Here is a 17,522-nt window from a genome sequence, read left to right as displayed (position 1 = left end):
GTGATTATACATGTTATAAAAACATTAGAGTAGTCTTTGACCTCTCTTCTTTACTTAATACCTACAGTCTCTCGCCAACTCCTGCTGCTTCTTTTCTGTAGCCTGTTTTTTTTCTACAGCGTCGGCAAATGTCTCATTCTTTTCCTGGACTGTTGTAACCTGGGTTCTTTGCTCCCTGCCTCCCTCATTGTTCCAACTGCTCTTTCAGCCTCCGGAGTTGCTTGAAGTTTCATCCTGTGGCAGCCCTGTAAGTAGAGCTTGGAGGGCCCTTCAGAACGTAGAGTAGGGTTGCAACCTCCTTTAACTGCCACCTTCCAGCCCCAGGGTAGTGCAGAGTACTGCAAATAAAGGTATTCTCGTCATCAAATGTTCCCCTATTTATTGATCATCCCTTTATTTCCTACCACCAGCCTCACACCAGCTTTCCCTGCTCCCCAAGCTAGGAATTGAGATGAGGTGACAGATGAGAAGCTGAGGCCTGTGGTGGGAACAAGGACTAGAGCACAGGGGTATTGGATCTCCTGCTTGCTCAGCTGGTTTTCTCCCTGCTGCACTCTTCCCAGAGCCTGGGGCTTCTTCCACACCTTCTTCTGCACTACCCAGGCACAGCCCAACCGGTTTCATTTCTAGACTAAAAAAATGATTCAGTAAGGACTTGGAAAGGATCGGGATTTTTTCACTTTAAATGAATAAATATGGAAATATCACGCTCTTTGGCCCTGCTTCTTTGGATCCAGGGCAAAGGACTGCCATGCCCGGAGAGATCCAACAAGCTGCTGCTGTCCAGCCCTGCTCCTCCCCACTCAGCAAGGGCCCTTGCTCTTCCCTATTCTCACCAGAGAGGCACAAGTGCTCCGTCCCTTCCAGCGGCAGGCGGAGGGAAGAGAAAGGGTCTGTTGTTTTTCTCTCCCTGTTTCTCTCCCTCACTGCTGATCACCAAGCTGCTGACCAGGTCAGAAAGCCCTAATGGAAATCCTCCAGTGCTGGGCAGGCTCCTCCTTCTTTGGGGAGCTTGTCCTTGACTGATTTTTCTTTGTCCTGATGGGAAAAAAGAGAGAGAGAGAAAGAAGAAAAAAGAAAAACCACAAACTTCCTTTGAAAACCAGCTTGTAGACAGGGCCTGGAGCGCACGCCCTAGACTCGGCGACTCAGAAATCCCGAAGACGCTCTGAGCGACCTGGGAGCACCTGGGCTGCACCCCTGTCTGCCCGCACGCTCCTCCAGTGCCCCCCGGTCGTGGGCGTGAGTCCGGAAGTAGCCACAATCCAGCCAGGACCGCCGCTCGTAAACCTGGGTAAACCTGTATAAGCTCTGGCGTTGACAGCTGGAAGGCAGCTGGGACTGTGGCGGCGCCCCTCCCTGTACCCACCTCCGCCATCGCATTGCCAGAGTTGAACCCCCCTTCTAGGTCCTGGAACAGCACCCACTTCTGTAAGGTAAAAACTGTTTTAACCATTTCCTTCGCCTTTTCTCCTAACCCCCACTGCTCTTTTTCCTCTCCAGCTCTGGGGAGGTGACACTGGCTGTCCTTCCACCTTGGGTCTCTATAAGTCTGGATTTCGAGAGGAGCTCAGGCAAAAGGAGTACGTAAAAGAGATGCTGCTTGGTCCCTACACTTCCTCCTTTTAATGACACCTTCCCCCTCTCCCTTGCTAGCAAGTAGACAGCGCACTGTGGTTGCCTTATTCTGAGGGAAAATCTAAATCATTAGTTGCATGAAGATTTGGGTCAGACTGAGAGGGAGATTAGAGTGGGACAGTCAGGTACTTGAGGGGAGAGTAAAGTTCCTGGGGAGCCAGGGCAGGGGACACGGGTGTCTTCTTGAAGCTACATACCCGGTTTATATGCTTCTTCCAACTTTTATATGCTTCTTCCAACTTTTGGCTATTTACTGCCTCTGGCTATAGGGAGGGTCCAGGGCTCTTTTGACTCCCTTACTGCCACCAGAGGATAATTCCAGCTGGAGAGAAAGTGTAGGACTTGAGTTAAGAAAAGAGGAAAAGCATGAAATCCTGATTTGTTTGAGAACCTATGAGTCTCAGAGTCTCTCCCGCTCTGAAATACTCCATTATGCCCAACCCACCAGGCATGCCCCCTGTAGAGTGGAACTCCTCCATCACACTTCTGGCCCCTTTTAAAGACTTAGCCCACTTAGCTTTTTGCCCAGATTCTCTGAGACCCAGCTCCCTCTGGTATCCAGCTCCTGGATACCACTGGCCTGGCCAGCTAGTGGCCCAACCCCCGCTTAATTATTGATCATTTCTGGCATTGGACAGAAAAGCTAAGAAATAAGCGCTGTTTTTCTCCAAGCTTTTAAAAAAGTGTCCCAGGCTCTGGTTTCTGCTTCTAAGGCTCATCCTAAGTGTCATTTGGGAAGGGAGGAAAAAAGGAGAGAGAGGGAAAAAAAAAGCTTAAGGCCTGCAGGCAATTTTTGCTGCTGTGATTCGAAATCAACAACATGTAAATGAGATGCAGCTCGCATAAATTATAGTTGAATCAGGAGGATGATCAATCTGGGTGACTAGGCTTATTTCGGTAACTTTTCTGTTCCTCAACTTCACCCCCCAGGCTTTACCCTAGCCCTAAATTCCTGCCGGATTACAAAAGGAAGCATAGTCTCAGGTTAGGCGGAAGCAAGAGAAAAGATTTCTGACAAGTTTAATTTCTCCCCCTTTCTCACCCTGATCAAGGGGGTGAGGGGAGTAAGGAGGTTGAAGGGAAATGTTTTCCAGGGGGCAGGGTTTGTGGCTTTTTGTTGTCTACGATCCATGGTGTTAATTAAATGTCTATGCTTAGCGCTGGTAGAGAGCGGGTTAAACAGGTCCAGAGTTGACATCTAAAATGACCTAGATGGGAATAGATGGAAAGGACATATGCACAGGTAGAGGAGTGGAGACAGAGCATTTTTTGTTTTACAGAAATCAATAATCAGTATTTTTATATTCCATGTAGTGGGCAAGAGAGTATCTCTGGGTTTCAGCAGTTTTCGGAGCATAGAGGAACTGAGGAGACGTCGCTATCCCAACTCTAGCTGTCAAGAGAAGCTTACTGGAAGAATGGGGTCGGGTGGTGTGTGTGTGTGTGTGTGTGTGTGTGTGTTTTGTATGTCTAATCTGAAATTACTTATCAGAACTGATCTCTGATTCAAGTCCCCAGGGCCTGCATTTCCCCTCTCCAGCCTACAGGAAGCTCCTCCCAGGATCTTTTTGTTGTGGTTTGCGATTGTGTAAATCTGGAGTTGTGAAGGTGGAGTCCTTTGAGGAGAAGGACTTCTTTCTCACCAGTGTTTCGCCTTTAGGGGCATGGTATTGACTCTCTTTATTCTTCACCCCAAGCACTATATGACTGTTCATCTTTTTGCCCTTGGGATGAGGCAGAGAGAAGATGGCCCTAAAGATATAAGCCATGTGTGCTCAGGATGTTTCCTGAACAGCCAAGGGACAGGGTTCGGGTAGGGCAGAGGAATTACTCTCATTCTGGCTATGGTGGGGTTTAACTGACATGATGCCTATTACAGGGTGAGCTAAAGATCACTGTATTAATAATCATTAGTATAGTTCTAACATTTCTTTCTCCATCTCTTTTTCTTCTTTCTCCTTTTACCCGCCCTTTCTGTCTTGTCTCCATTCCTTGTCCTTCCTGGTTTCAGGGAAGCTGACGCCACCCAATGTCTTCAATCCCACTGGAATCATCCCCCCCAAGCCTGAAAGTCCTGTACCCTCGTTGGTCCTATCTGGTCACAGCAAGTTAGAGGTGAAAGAGCCCGGCCTGGGGCCCTTCTGTTTACCCCAAAGCTGTACTACCTGTAGCCAGGAGTGGCCAACAGACGCTAACCGAGCCTTCTGCACTACATTCCTTTTCCAAGACTTTTCTGGCTCTATCTGCGTTCCAGCCCAATGATTTCCCTCTTATTGGATCGTTCTCTCTTTTGCATATCAAGCCTCGATTAAGCCAGTCCCTGAGGACAATAAAGTCCTTTGGTGCCCCTCAGTTGACCCCTCCTGACCATGGAACACCATGAGCCTGAGCATCCAGTCCGCGGTGAGGCCAGGACTGCGGAAGTGGTCGTCCCTGAAAACCACGAGGTCCTGTCAGAACCCAGTGAGCCCCCTCAGGACAAGGATGCCGAAGAGGCTGATGGGGCAGCTGGAGAACAGGAGCCAGTAGATGAAGCTTTGCTGCCAGCCCAGGGCCAGGGTAACCTCGAGTCCCCTCCACCTGATGCTAGCTCAAGCCAAGAAGGGCCAGCCCAGGGGACACAGCCTGAGGTAGAGACAGCGGGGGCCTGCTCCTGGCCCCAAGAGCTTCCCCAGTCCCCCAGGGCCCGACAACCTGAGCTAGACTTCTACTGTGTAAAGTGGATCCCCTGGAAGGGAGAACGGACACCCATCATCACCCAGAGCACTAACGGCCCTTGCCCTCTCATCGCCATCATGAACATCCTTTTCCTTCAGTGGAAGGTAAGAGAGAGCTTGGATGGGGGCTCAGAAAACCTTGATCATTCTGATTTTCTCAAGCCAAACTTTCCAGATTATTCTTCCTATTTCTCCAGCTTGAACACATGAGATAAGATATTTGTTAAAAACGAAACAAAACAATGATCTGTCCTACTCCTCTGTCTTCTACTGTCTAGCAAATGGGAATGCCTTGCAGTTTTCCACATCCATTCCCTTGCTCCAGTTGCAAGCCTTTCTTTTCCACCACACCTGACTGCTGGACAACCCCTGCCCTCCCCCTGCCTTTCTATGGGTTCCTCCTTCAGTGCTCCATGAAGGAAAGCACACACCTGGCTAACACTTTGTCATTCCTTGCCTCCAGGTGAAGCTGCCACCTCAGAAGGAAGTGATCGCATCAGATGAGCTCATGGCCCATCTTGGTGAGTGACTGGGCCTTGAAGGGGAATTACCCAAAAGCTTCCAGTGCTATCTACTCAGCCAGAAATCCAGGGTGTTGAGGGACTCCCCATGCGGGGATCTTATGTGGCAGGGAAGGTAAAAATCTGTGGGGCTTCTCTGCAAGGCTGGGGAATGAAAAGGAAAAATGAAGGTGTCAGGAGTCCTGGGTCGTCACCCCAATTCTTCCCTTAGCTTTCACATGGAACCTTGCGTGTACCCTTCACCTTTGTGGGCCCATTTCTTCCTCTGAGAAACTAAAGCCCTTTGCAACTGTGAAAATCTGTGGTTCTGTGACATTACCTCCATTCTCCTGGAGAAGAGGAAGCAGCTTTTGGGACTGTTGGCGGGGTAAGCTGATAAGGAATCCTGTCTTGTAGGAGACTGCCTTCTATCCATCAAGCCCCAGGAGAAGTCAGAAGGACTTCAGCTTAATTTTCAGCAGGTGAGGCGAAAGGTCTGTGGACATGGGGGTTTGCAGGCTTATAAGGAGACACCCAGGCTATTAAGAGAGGCTTTTCTGATGCTTCTCAGGAGGGTTCCTTGAACCATAATTTCTTTCTGCAGGAGGGGGAGGGTGTATCTCTGTCCTAGAAAATATGTTCATTTACATAAGATAAAGAAGGGTTGAGACAAGGGAGGAATTTCCATTGTAAGAGAACACCAGGGAAGAAAAGCAACAAGATTAATTTTTTTTTTCCTGGAGGTGGGAGTGGGGGGGGGAGGGGAGGCTAGAATAGCCATCATTTTCTTTTTTTTCCCCAGTTTTATTGAGATTTAATTGACATATAACACTGTGTCAGGTTCTTTTTTTCCATTTTATTTTATTTTTTAAATTGAAGTATAGTTGATTTATAATATTGTGTTAGTTTCAGGTGTACAGAGTAATGATTCAGTATTTTGCACATTATATTCCATAATAGGTTATTTTAAGATACTAGGTATAATTCCATGTGCTATACAGTATATCCTTGTTTACCTATAGCACTGTGTAAGTTTAAAATATACATGTGTTGATTTGATCTATCCATTATTTTATTTTCTACCCCAGAATGTGGACGATGCAATGACAGTGCTGCCTAAACTGGCCACAGGTCTGGATGTCAATGTGCGATTCACAGGTGTCTCTGATTTTGAGTATACACCTGAGTGCAGCATCTTTGACCTCCTAGGCATACCTCTGTACCATGGCTGGCTTGTTGATCCACAGGTGAGGGTAGGGGGCGCAAGTGAGACTCAGTCAGCTCAAGCTGAGAGAGAAGCAAAATTTTGTGTGGAGGGGTTTAGGGAGGTAGGGAGTAGATTGGCTTGGGAGGGGATTAGGGTTTAGAGGCTGGATCCAGTGCAGGATTCCTTTAATTTTCACCTTTCTGGGGGGTAACATTCAAATACAAGCAAACAATATGGAAATAGGTCAATTCTTCAGACATCAAAAGTTTCAGGAAGCTTTGGTCGTAGGGTTTGCAGTCTTTGTGGGCTTGCTTCACTTCCTTCCTGTAAAAGATCTCCATTTTTTTGGTACCACCCCACCCCGCTGCTCATGCAGAGTCCTGAGGCTGTGAGTGCAGTTGGGAAACTGAGTTATAACCAACTGGTAGAGAAGATCATCACCTGCAAGCACTCCAGTGACACCAACCTCGTGACAGAAGGTGACCTCCCTCCCTTCTCTTCTGTGGATCTCATGTGGAGGGAGTGATGGCTACTTAGGTTTAGTGTTTATTGTCTGTCTCCCCACCACCATGTCCCACTAGAATGTGAGCTCCATGAGAGGGAGTTTGGGGAATTGTCTATCTAGTTCACTGACGTGTCCCCCGGTACCTAGTGCGACGCCTGGCAAAAAGTAGCTCTCAGTTAGAATCTGTTGAATGAATGAATACAGCCAGGCTTCAAGGAAGCGATTTCACAAGGTGGGACTGACCCCTAGGGCTTTGACAGGCGCTCTCTGGATGATCCTACCGTGGACTTTGCATTTAAGCCACCCGCCCCCCCCCCCTTTCTTGTGCCCTGCTGCCAGGCCTGATTGCAGAGCAGTTCCTGGAGACCACCGCTGCACAGCTGACCTACCATGGTCTGTGTGAGCTAACAACAGCTGCCAAGGAGGGCGAACTTAGCGTCTTTTTCCGGAACAACCACTTTAGCACTATGACTAAGCACAAGGTGATGAGGGTTTAGGAGGTGGGGGTTTGGAGTGCTGTCATTCCCTCATGCCTTTTTCTTCTGGGTCAGTGTTTCAGTCAGGATAAAGGTAGATTAAGCTGTGATAACAAATGACCCCTGAACCCCAGTGGTTTACCACAACAAAGGTTTATTTCTTTTTTCAAAAAAATATTTATCTATTTATTTATTTTGGCTGTGCCGATCTTAGTTGCGGCACACGGGATCTTCGTTGCGGCATGCAGACTTCTTACTTGCGGTATGCGGACTCTTAGTTGAGGCATGCATTCGGGATCTAGTTCCCCGACCAGGGATCAAACCCGAGCCCCTGCGTTGGGAGCACGGAGTCTTACCCGCTGGACCACCAGGGAAGTCCCCAAAGGTTTATTTCTCACGCATGTTGCACGTCCACTGCAGATTGGCTGCAGCTCTGTCCCACATCATCTTCACTTTGGGGCCCAGGCTGACAAAACAGCCTTTGTCTGGAACATAGGAGGGGAAAGTGCGGGGGTGGGGAACACACCGCACGCGTGCTTTTAGTGCTTCTGCCTGGAAATGACAATGTCAGTTCTGCTAACATCTCACTGGCCAGAGCAAGCCATAAGGAGTAAGCCTGCCATCAGTGGGACAAGAAAGTGTAAATCCTCTCCCAGGAAGGGGCAGTGGAATTTTTGAACAATACTATAGTTTTCCAAAGCTAAAAATTGTCTGAGCTCTCTAGGAATTGAGTAGAAGAGGGAAAGGTCATTGGTTCTCAAAGGATTTATCCTTATAACCATCAGGTGAGCCCAGAGAACCATGGGAAGTAGGGTAGGAAGCAGGGCTGTATGCGGGACTTTAGCCCGAGGACTCCATGTTTGACCACAGTGACCACCATACTCACACCCAGCTGACCACGACTCAGACAGCCCTTCCTTCTCCCCACAGCCGCGCATATTTATAAAAGATCCACATGCTCACACTGACACGTTCCAGCTAGCACACCGATTGATTCCAATGGTCTCTGTGCATCTCAGATAGGGGCCTCTGTCACCTGTCCCACCAATGCACTTTGTCCTCCTCTTTGCAGGGTCACTTGTACCTACTGGTCACCGACCAGGGCTTTCTACAGGAGGAGCAAGTGGTGTGGGAGAGCCTGCACAACGTGGACGGAGACAGCTGTTTCTGTGACTCTGACTTTCACCTAAGTCACTCCCTAGGCAAGGGACCTGGAGCAGAAGGTGGGAGTGGCTCCCCAGAAAAGCAGCGGCAGGTGGACCAGGTGTGTGGGGTCCCTGGGGCGGGTTCAGAGAGCATGTCCGCCTCAGAGAGCTTCTTGCCATAGGTGCGAGCTGCCTGCATCTTATTATCTAGAGACTGTGACATACGACAGCCATGCCCCTCTCCTCTGTTACCTTTCGGACCATCTCAGCACTTGGTGTGTATTCTCTGGCACCAGAGGTAAAATACTTGGCTGGGGCTTCCCTGGTGGCGCAGTGGTTGAGAGTCCGCCTGCCGATGCAGGGGACACGGGTTCGTGCCCCGGTCCGGGAAGATCCCACATGCCACGGAGCGGCTGGGCCCGTGAGCCATGGCCACTGAGCCTGCGTGTCCGGAGCCTGTGCTCCGCAACGGGAGAGGCCACAACAGTGAGAGGCCCGCGTACCGCAAAAAAACAAACAAACAAAAAACTTGGCTATATGTGTTGCTCTGGAGAAGGAGCTGGAGAATTGGAAGGACGAGGAAAGGCTGCTTTTTTTGTTGTCGTTATTTATTTATTTTTTTGGCCACACAGCTTGTGGGATCTTAGTTCCCCGACCAGGGATTGAACCCGTGCCCCCTGCCAGTGGAAGCTCAGAGTCCTAACCACTGGACCGCCAGGGAGCTCCCAGGAAAGGCTGGTTTGGAAACCTAAACACAGCCTGGACATCCCCCCGCCCCAGCCTCCCTCACCATCCCCGTTCTTTCCCCTCTCTCCAGGACTACCTGATCGCCTTGTCCCTGCAGCAGCAGCCGTCCTCGCAAGGCACATTGGGTCTTAGCGACCTGGAGCTGGCCCAGCAACTTCAGCAAGAGGAGTACCAACAGCACCAAGCCGCCCAGCCCGTGGCAGCACGTGCCCTGTTACCGCAGGTGGGTCTGCTCCCCCTGCCCTTAGCGCTGCCCTTCCAGCGTTCCCACATCCTCAGTGTGCCACTCCTACTTCCCCTGGTCCAGACACTTGTTATTCCTGCCATGTCCCTTCAAGGTTTCCCTCGGGGCCTTTCTCCTGTCTGTCCCTCTCCTCTGGGTCCCTTCCTGTCTTTCTCTCCCCACTGCCTCTCCCAATCCTGACCCTGCTTCCATCTAGAGTCTCTGTCCTGGACTCTTCCACAGTTGATGGGTGACCAATTGTTAAATCTGATACAGGGGAGAGGAGCTGCATTTGGACGCCCAGCTGCCGAGCGTCGGCAGAGGCCGAAGCAAGAGTCCGACTGTGTCCTCCTGTAGCCCCGCTCAGTGCCAGGCTGCCTTGCCTCCGCTTGCAGAGGCTGGGGCTATTTTGCTTGCTCCCTGGCTCAACTTGAGATATGCAGGGTAACTTATTTATGGAATGTTGGGGATCAGAGCAGGCAGTAAATGCCAAGGTCAGACTTGGTGACGTCTTTGCCCTCACGTGCTGCCTCCTCTTCCTCCCAGCCATCCTGGGCAACATTGGGGTTGGTCTGGTGAGGATTTCTGATTCCCAACTCCCTTTCCCCAGAATAGTCACATTAATATACAGACTCAGGCTCCAGGGTGAGGTCCCTGTCTAGAACCCATCTCCCCTACTTTCTGCTCCTGCAGGCCCACCCGTATCCATACATTTGTTTCAGGGTTTAATTTGGGTTTCTATCTCCATTATTTGTAATGCCTTCCTAGGGGTTTGGAAATAAAACTTCTTTCCTGAGGTCTGTTGTTTGCCTTACCCTGCAGCTATGGGGTTAAGTATTTGACTCAATTGAGGAATGCAAAAAGGGGGAGGGGGAGGTAAAAAGGTGTGAGGGGGTGGCCTGTCATTTCTAATACAAGCAGCAGGGGGAGCCAAAGCCTGCTTTTTCGTTTTTTATCTGTTTTCGATAGGTCTTCTTTTGGAAGTAGTACTATAATTTGTGAGGTGGGTTTCCAAGTTCCTGCTTTGGACAGATGAATTTGGGGATTGTGCACCCTGATAACCCAATCTTCCCGTGCAGGGGAGGGTTAGCTTGATCCTCTGCTTGCTTCTCAGGTCATACAGATGGTCCTTTGCTACCTCTAACCATTTCTGACCTCATTGTGGTTCCTGGTTCTCAATTATTTTTCCTGAAATTTCCTGGTGAAGAGAGATTAACGGGGGGGAGGGGAGACACCGAGGGGAGGGGGGGTTGTTGACAACTGCAGTCTAGAGCCTCAAACAGGACTCCTGTTGAATATCCAACATGAAAGGCACCTCCAGCTTCAAGGCCTCCTCCCAGCCCATGTCCTGCTCCACCCAAACTTCAATCAGGGAACACAAATGACAGTGAAGTTTGCCAAAAGAATTCAAATATCAGTGAGATGTGCTGGCCAGAATACGGAAAGAATGAGTAGAGCAGAAACTATCAAAGAGATCCCATTATCGCATACCCAAGACAGAGCTAGGGGACCCAGGTGCAGATATCACTTTGAAATGAGGGAAATTAAGGGATTTAAGAGGAACTTGGAGTTCCAGACTCCACAAGAAGCTGGAACGTGGTGCTCAAGTGAGGGGTTATTTTATTTGGAGGCCCAGCTGGTCTCCTGCAGGCTCACCCATACATGGGAATCTCAGATTCTTGAAGGTCATATGGGGATGAGGTCTCAGAGGTCTTCAGCCCTGCACAGGGCTAGTAGGGCTGACCGGCAGTTCCCTTTCACTGCATTCTGCAGACAAGAAAGTCAAGTATTAGAAAGACCCACCACCACCATGGCTTAGGCACTCTGTCCTCTCCCTCGCGCTGGCCCAGAGATTGTGTGGTGCCCGGAGTCCTGCACTAAATTCACCAAAGACCCATGAGTTCTCCAGGACATGATGACATAGATGACTATGCTCCACTGTGTGCAGTGTGGAGGTTGGGGTGAAGCTCCGGGGCTCCAGGTTAAGAACCAGCGAAGTCTCACCTGGAGGGAAGAGTAGAGGGACTTCCCAAATTTCTTTTGAACTCAGCTCGGATACTTAGAAGATCAGTCTCACTTCGAGAAATAAGGATACGCATCAGAACTTGGTAATTGTCTCAGTTTCCTGGTAGAGGAAGAAAGAGAATGTGGATGTGGTGGTAGTGACATTCTCACAGACTAGGGATTGGGCCACATGGTGAATTATTCTAGGGAGTGTTGGTGAAGAGAGAGTCAAGGAAAAGAGAAATATGCATTATGTAAGGGTAATGATGTGGCAGGAAAGATCGATTGCTGTGGGGAATATTACTGGACAATTACTTGTTCCATCCACGTCTTTCCTGGCCCTGCCACTAGCTTAGAGCCTCGCTCTTGAGTACCTCGCTCCAAGGGCAGGTACTCAAGAAAAGATAGAGGAGACTTGCCACCTATAAAGACTTACAGCATGAGGGACTTCCCTAGTGGCGCAGTGGTTAAGAATCTGCCTGCCAGTGCAGGGGACACGGGTTCGAGCCCTGGTCCGGGAAGATCCCACGTGCCGCGGAGCAACTAAGCCCATGCGCCACAACTACTGAGCCCACATGTCACAACTACTGAAGCCCGCACGACTAGAGCCCGTGCTCTGCAACAAGAGAAGCCACCACAACGAGAAGCCCGCGCTCCACAATGAAGAGTAGCCCCCGCTCTCCACAACCAGAGAAAGACTGCGTGCAGCAACACTCAATGCAGCCAAAAAAAAAAAAATCTTAAAAAAGAAATCTTAAAAAAAAAAAAAAAGATTTACAGCATGAAATCCAGAAAGACTGTTTTTAACTTACAAGTTCGAGAAAGTCCAAGGAGGATGCACCCACCCTGTCCCTAAACTGAGTTGATGGGGCTCTGATAGGGAGCAGGGTCATGTGACTTCCCGTTCTGATCCTGACCTACCAGGGTCGTCTTGTTATCCTCATCTTTATACATCAGTTTCTCCTGGTTGGACCCCTGGGGTTCAGCATCACTGTCCTTCTCTCATACCTGCACCAGGCCTCTTGCCTTTTGGTTAAAGATGGTAATGGAGGGTTCAGTTTAGAAATAATAGACATATAGTACATATTCAAATCATGAGCTATAACTGATTATAATAAAATATTTTGGGGACTTCCCTGGTGGTCCAGTGGTTAAGACTCTACAATCCCAATGCAGGGGGCCCAGGTTCGATCCCTGGTCAGGGAACTATATCCTGCATGCTGCAGCTAAGACCCAGTGCAGCCAAATAAATAAATAAATATTAAAAAAAAAAAAAAAAGGAAAGAAATGTTAAAAAAATTTTTTTTTTGGTTGCAAAAAACCTGTTTGTGTCATGAGCTGTGCACTGGTGTTGTCATCATTTCCTATTATCCTCTTTTTCAGAGTTATCTCAGTCACTTGACTCATAAGACCCTTCCCAGAACTGCCTGAAACCTACACTTAGGGCAACCCCACAGATCATAAACTCCCACAAAGAAACAAACAAAAAAAATGATGACGTGAATACAGGATGCTATATATATATTTTTTAAAATATTTACTTATTTATTTGGTTGCACGGGGTCTTAGTTGCGGCACGCATGTGGGATCTAGTTCCCCGGCCAGGGATTGAACCCAGGCCCCCTGCATTGGGAGCATGGAGTCTTAACCACTGTGCCACCAGGGAAGTCCCCAGGATGCTATATTTTATTTGGACTCATTCATTACCTAATTGTCAGTGGGCCTGATGGCTACTCTTTGTTTTGTTTTGTTTTTTTTGCACTTTAAATTAAATTAAATTTATTTATTTAGCTTTTGGCTGTGGCTTGTGGGATTTTAGTTCCCCGACCAGGTATGGAACCCAGGCCCTCAGCAGTGAGAGCAAGGAGCCCTAACCACTGGACCGCCAGGGAATTCCCTGATGGCTACTCTTTTGAATTCCATGTATCCTTGGTTTTATGTTGTGATGAAGACTGCCAAATGCTTCCCAGTATCCATTCTTCCCTTCTTCCAACTCTTGTTACTCCATAGTTATAGAATTGGGGTAGGAGTCACTCATTAACTGAATATTCCCAATGGTGTACAAGTACCCTCTATACCAAACCTATATCAAACATAATTCTTGTCTTGTTACTTGAGAATATATTTGGCATCTCATACTGCCCTAGGATCTTTATAATGAACCTTCATTTTATGGTTCAGATTGGTCTGAATTTGTCCTGAATCAGCTGTCATTTAAAGGTCATTTTTCTGAATAAATATTCATCACAGTTATGTTTTCACATTTCTCTCATAAAAGAATAGTTTGGAAGTGTCTTGATTTTTCCCTTTTTTTTTCAGAAAAATAGGCCTGTATTATTTTTTGACTCATACTTCTAAGATAAATCTGGCATTTACATCCAAGAGTCTACCAGCAATAAATGATTGTAAAGTATTTGGATTACAGAGTCCTGTAACCCAAATACTTTACAATCATCTATTGCTGTGGTATAAGTTTGTTTTTATGACAGGAATTTAGATAACCACAACTCTTCCAATGAATCTTAGTGTTCACTCATTATAAAAGTACAGGCTTTATTGGATGGGTACAGTAATCTACTGTCAAAATGGAAATCTCTGGATGATAAAATAAATGCTTCTATGTATTGTCGAATAGCTGTTAGTAGGCATGATGGTTTCTCAACCAGTATACAAAAAGCTATTCCATCTTCAAATTTTTGGTGAGCTTTTTTATTTATAAGTTTTGGGGGACAGTTGTACTAGGAGACCTAGCTCAACGAGCACAATGACCGGATTCTGTTTATGAAATTCCTCAAACCAAGATCGCCAATTTAAGTTTGGATAATACGGAACAATAGACCAACACCTATGATATAGACCAGGAGTTGATACATGGCAGTTACATGTCCTATAGGATCATTATGTGTATTGTAGGAGACTAGGTGACTTAATAGCTGTGTGACCTTGGGCAAGGTATTTAACCTCTCTGTACTTCAGTTTTTTCATCTATAAAACAAGGATGTGAGTGTGGATGTGAGGATTCACTGAAATGTGTAATGTGCTTGGCATAGGCCCTGGCACACAAGGAGCCCCTAAGAAACGGTGGCTCTTTTGCTATTTTTTCTAGTGTTATCACCATCCTCATTCTGGCAACTGAATCCATATCTGTATTTGGCCACCTAGACATTAATTGGGCCAAAAATTTTAGCTTTGGTGCCCTGGTGGGTCAACTAACCTATCTCTAACCACAGCTCACTCCTCTACTCTTCACAAGACAGTTTGTAAACCTAGGAAAAGAGAGCTGCTCTATGTTTACAAAATAATATGAGATTGTTACATTAGCAGGAGCGTGAAACCTCCTCTCTCTTGCCCAGGAGATACTCTATGGAGTATCGTCAGTTCCTCCTTCCGGGCTCCTTCTCGGTCTACAGACTGGTTTCTAAAAGGTAATATGCCCAAGTGCAGAGGGAAGGGGCTCACCTTGGCCTGCAATGGCCCTTGGCAGCCTCTGTGCATCCTTGTCTATACTGAAGCTCAAGAAGGTTCTGAAGATGCCCCAAGCTGCGGTCTGTAAGAGCACGGGGGTACCAAAGTCTGCCCATTCCCCAGTGCCCCAGCCAGGCCCTGGGCATGGCCTCAGGGCCAGCTCTCCCTTTCCTATTCCCCGTCCCACCCCCCAGCCCCTGTGTTGATGTAAAAAAAAAAAAGATTCCTACAATCCCAGCAGCGCCTACCTTGTTGGCAAGGCCCAGGTGGCTGAGGATCTCCTGAGCCAGGGATAGTCCCATCTTCCTGCTGGTCACAGACATGGTGCGACTGGATGCCCTGGGGGGAGGGACACAGGAGCCAATTCAGGGGAACGTCCCAGCCTTTCTGGGCCGCTTTTTGACCCCAGGTCCGGGAGCTTGGACTCCCTTTACCCATTCCTCTCCTTTGTTGCAGAAAAAAAGAACAACCCGCTTGGCAGGTTTGGGAGCCCAAGTGGAGGGTAAGAGGCGAGCCTCCACCTTCCCCACCACTCACCATCCTTCTGGAAGCAAATTTGATCAGGGATGCTGCTAGAACTAGCACCAAACAAACCCTTCCAGACTCTAGGGTTGGTCCCAAGCCTCCCCAGCCCTTGGTCTGAGGTGGATGATCCCCTTCTGAGGTCACCTCCCTTCCTTCCATGGCCTGGCTGGGTGTTCCTGGGGCAGTGTAAGGGAGGAGAGGCGAGGCAGCAGGATTAAGTATGTGGGGCGGGAGATAACCGCATTTTCTCCCACCTTCAGCCCCAGCCTCCAAGTAAGCCCCACGCCCTGCCCACAGAGCTTCCACCACTGTGCGCCTTTCACCCTCGGAGTCTCCAGCTGGGATCTTTAGGTCAGCAGGTGCAATCTCTGAGCTGACATGAGTATGTGTTCTTGTGGGTACATGGGTGCCTGGAGAAGGAAGCAGGCACTCATGTTAGAAAAGGAAAACTCCTTTCTCCCTCCCCCAGGTGATCAACAAGTTCCTCCATCCACCCCCAGCCGCAGCATGAGAGCACAGGTCCAGTGCTTACCCGGAGGCGCTGGGGGCGAAGTGGGTGTCCTCAGAGCCTGGTGGCGTACCGTGTATGGGCACCAGCTCCTGTGTGGCCTGGTACAGGAGAGAGTGTGTGTGCAGCCCAAGCTGAACAGCCAGTCAGATGACCTCTCCAGCAGACCAGCCCAGCTATCCTCTCAGGCTCTGGCCCCTCCCAAATGTGGCAAAGGACCAGGCTGTACCGGGTCCCACATGCCAACACCTCCCTACCCAGCATCTCTCCTCCCAGGAACTGGCCTTAACCCATGCAGAGAACTCCGCTGGCCTCTCAGCAGCTCAGCCCCGACACAGGAGGCTTTGTGCACTGCCGTCCCAGCGGGGCCAGGTGGGACCACAGAAGCCCAGTCTCTAAGTCCAGCTTCTGACCTGGCTCTGCCTCTGACTCCAGCTCCCTGGGGGCGTGGGGGTGGGGGCAGGTCAGACAAGGCTCCAGGCTTATTTGGAAGCTGGTACGGAAAAACCTGTTGGGGCACATACCAGCAGGGCACCCCAGCCTGCATCCCAGAGGGGTATTAGAGCAGTAGCGAGTGGGAGTGATTGGAAGAGAGTAGTAGAGTGAGTGGGGGCGGGGGGGACGGGACTGTGTAAATCTTTAGGGAAGGAAGGGCACAGGTATTCCGGGGATAGGAGCAGATCAGAGTCAAGAGAGAAAAACGCACAGGGTGTTCCCTGTGGGCAGAAGCACCGTGCTTCCAAAAGGCAACAGGGAGATGAAAGAGGCTCTCTGGGTCCCTGTGTCTTAGATTCCTTGTGTTGCCTTTTGGCCGCCAGGGCTGTTTTAGCTGCAGGTGATGCAACCCCAGCAGCTGGGCTGGAGGCTGTCTGTGCACAGAGCAGCAGGTAACAGTTTTGGGGAGCCTCAGGGGCCCCTGAGCAGACAATTACTCGAATATCACAGCCAACTCCCTAGGGTCTGAGAGCAGTCTCCTTCCTGCTGCCCTAGACAGGTCTGCTGGGGGCTGGGCACAGAAGCCAGAGATCCTCTGCCACTCTCCCACCCTGGGAAGGTCCTCACTGGCTTTCTGAGGAGGGACCAGCAGCTCTTCCTCAGAGCAGACCAGGCCTAAGGAGATGTTATAAAGGGAGACTTCCATGGTGGCAATCATGGCTTCTCACTTTTCTCTCCTGTTAAAGTGGAAAACACGCACCAATTTTTGCTGGAGAATGTGGGTTCAGTCCCAGCTCTTCCACTTGTTATGTTCTGCAACCTCAGCTAGTCACTTCAGGTCTCCATCATGTCTCTGTTTCTTTTTCTCTTTTTTGGCCGTGCCATGCGGCATGCGGGATCTTCCCTGACCAGAGATCGAATCTGTGCCCCCTGCATTGGGTTTGCAGAGTCTTAACCATTGGATCGCCAGGAAAGTCCCTCTGTTTTCTTTACCTGAAAAAAAAAAAAAAAAAAAGGGAATATTGGGAGAAGATAAACTGTGTGTGGGGGGTGGTGGTGGGGAGGGGGAATCCTGGGGCACCTGAGAATAGACTTCCTGGGAGGATTAAATGAGGTAATATGTGTGATGGCACTTGGCAGAGAAAAGTGCCTTGTAAATTAGGGTTGCCAGATTTAGTAAATACAGCACATAATTTGTTAGTATTAAGTATGACCCATATATTTCGTAGGATATACTATACTAATAAATTATTTGCTGTTTGTCTGAAATTGTAATTTAACTGAGCATCCTATATTTTACCTGGCAACCTGAAAAATGGGATGCAGTTTCAGCATGGTGATTAAAAGCAAAGGTTCTGAAGCCAGATTCCTTAGACTTAGAATTCTGGTCAGCTGTGTGACCTTGGCAACCACCTTAACCTTTCTGT

The 17,522-nt window shown here is 48.9% G+C and overlaps 1 protein-coding gene and 1 long non-coding RNA gene across 3 annotated transcripts; one reads left to right on the top strand and one right to left on the bottom strand.

The window, feature by feature from the left end:
- Positions 1-864: 864 nt before the first annotated feature.
- Positions 865-9,947, top strand: MINDY1 (MINDY lysine 48 deubiquitinase 1). 2 transcript variants are annotated; one of them, XM_060029538.1, is made up of 10 exons: positions 865-1,436; positions 3,650-4,460; positions 4,819-4,876; positions 5,273-5,337; positions 5,944-6,102; positions 6,439-6,541; positions 6,907-7,049; positions 8,116-8,307; positions 9,006-9,158; positions 9,435-9,947. In XM_060029538.1, the coding sequence occupies exons 2-10, from the start codon at positions 4,008-4,010 to the stop codon at positions 9,513-9,515; spliced, it is 1,407 nt and encodes a 468-aa protein (XP_059885521.1). In that variant the 5' UTR covers positions 865-1,436; positions 3,650-4,007; the 3' UTR covers positions 9,516-9,947. The 2 variants fall into 2 exon arrangements, with proteins under 2 accessions (XP_059885521.1, XP_059885528.1); XM_060029545.1 differs by lacking the exon at positions 5,944-6,102 and having other exon boundaries at positions 866-1,436.
- A 381-nt stretch (positions 9,948-10,328) lies between these two features.
- Positions 10,329-15,815, bottom strand: LOC132436638 (uncharacterized). The gene is made up of 5 exons (XR_009521824.1): positions 15,685-15,815; positions 15,407-15,562; positions 14,876-14,966; positions 11,163-11,283; positions 10,329-10,925 (listed from the first exon to the last, which is right to left on the bottom strand). It is a non-coding gene; the product is annotated as an uncharacterized lncRNA (long non-coding RNA).
- Positions 15,816-17,522: the final 1,707 nt, after the last annotated feature.

The sequence above is a fragment of the Delphinus delphis genome, chromosome 1, assembly GCF_949987515.2.
Source record: "Delphinus delphis chromosome 1, mDelDel1.2, whole genome shotgun sequence".
Lineage (NCBI taxonomy): Eukaryota > Metazoa > Chordata > Mammalia > Artiodactyla > Delphinidae > Delphinus > Delphinus delphis.
This window is presented reverse-complemented; position numbering and strand designations above follow the sequence as displayed.

Excerpts from the sequence above, each read along its gene's own strand:
- MINDY1 (XM_060029538.1), top strand. The coding sequence starts at position 4,008 with ATGGAACACCATGAGCCTGAGCATCCAGTCCGCGGTGAGGCCAGGACT. Across the intron at positions 4,877-5,272 it reads TGAGCTCATGGCCCATCTTG|GAGACTGCCTTCTATCCATC; the intron begins GTGAGTGACTGG and ends CCTGTCTTGTAG. Across the intron at positions 6,103-6,438 it reads GCTGGCTTGTTGATCCACAG|AGTCCTGAGGCTGTGAGTGC; the intron begins GTGAGGGTAGGG and ends CTGCTCATGCAG.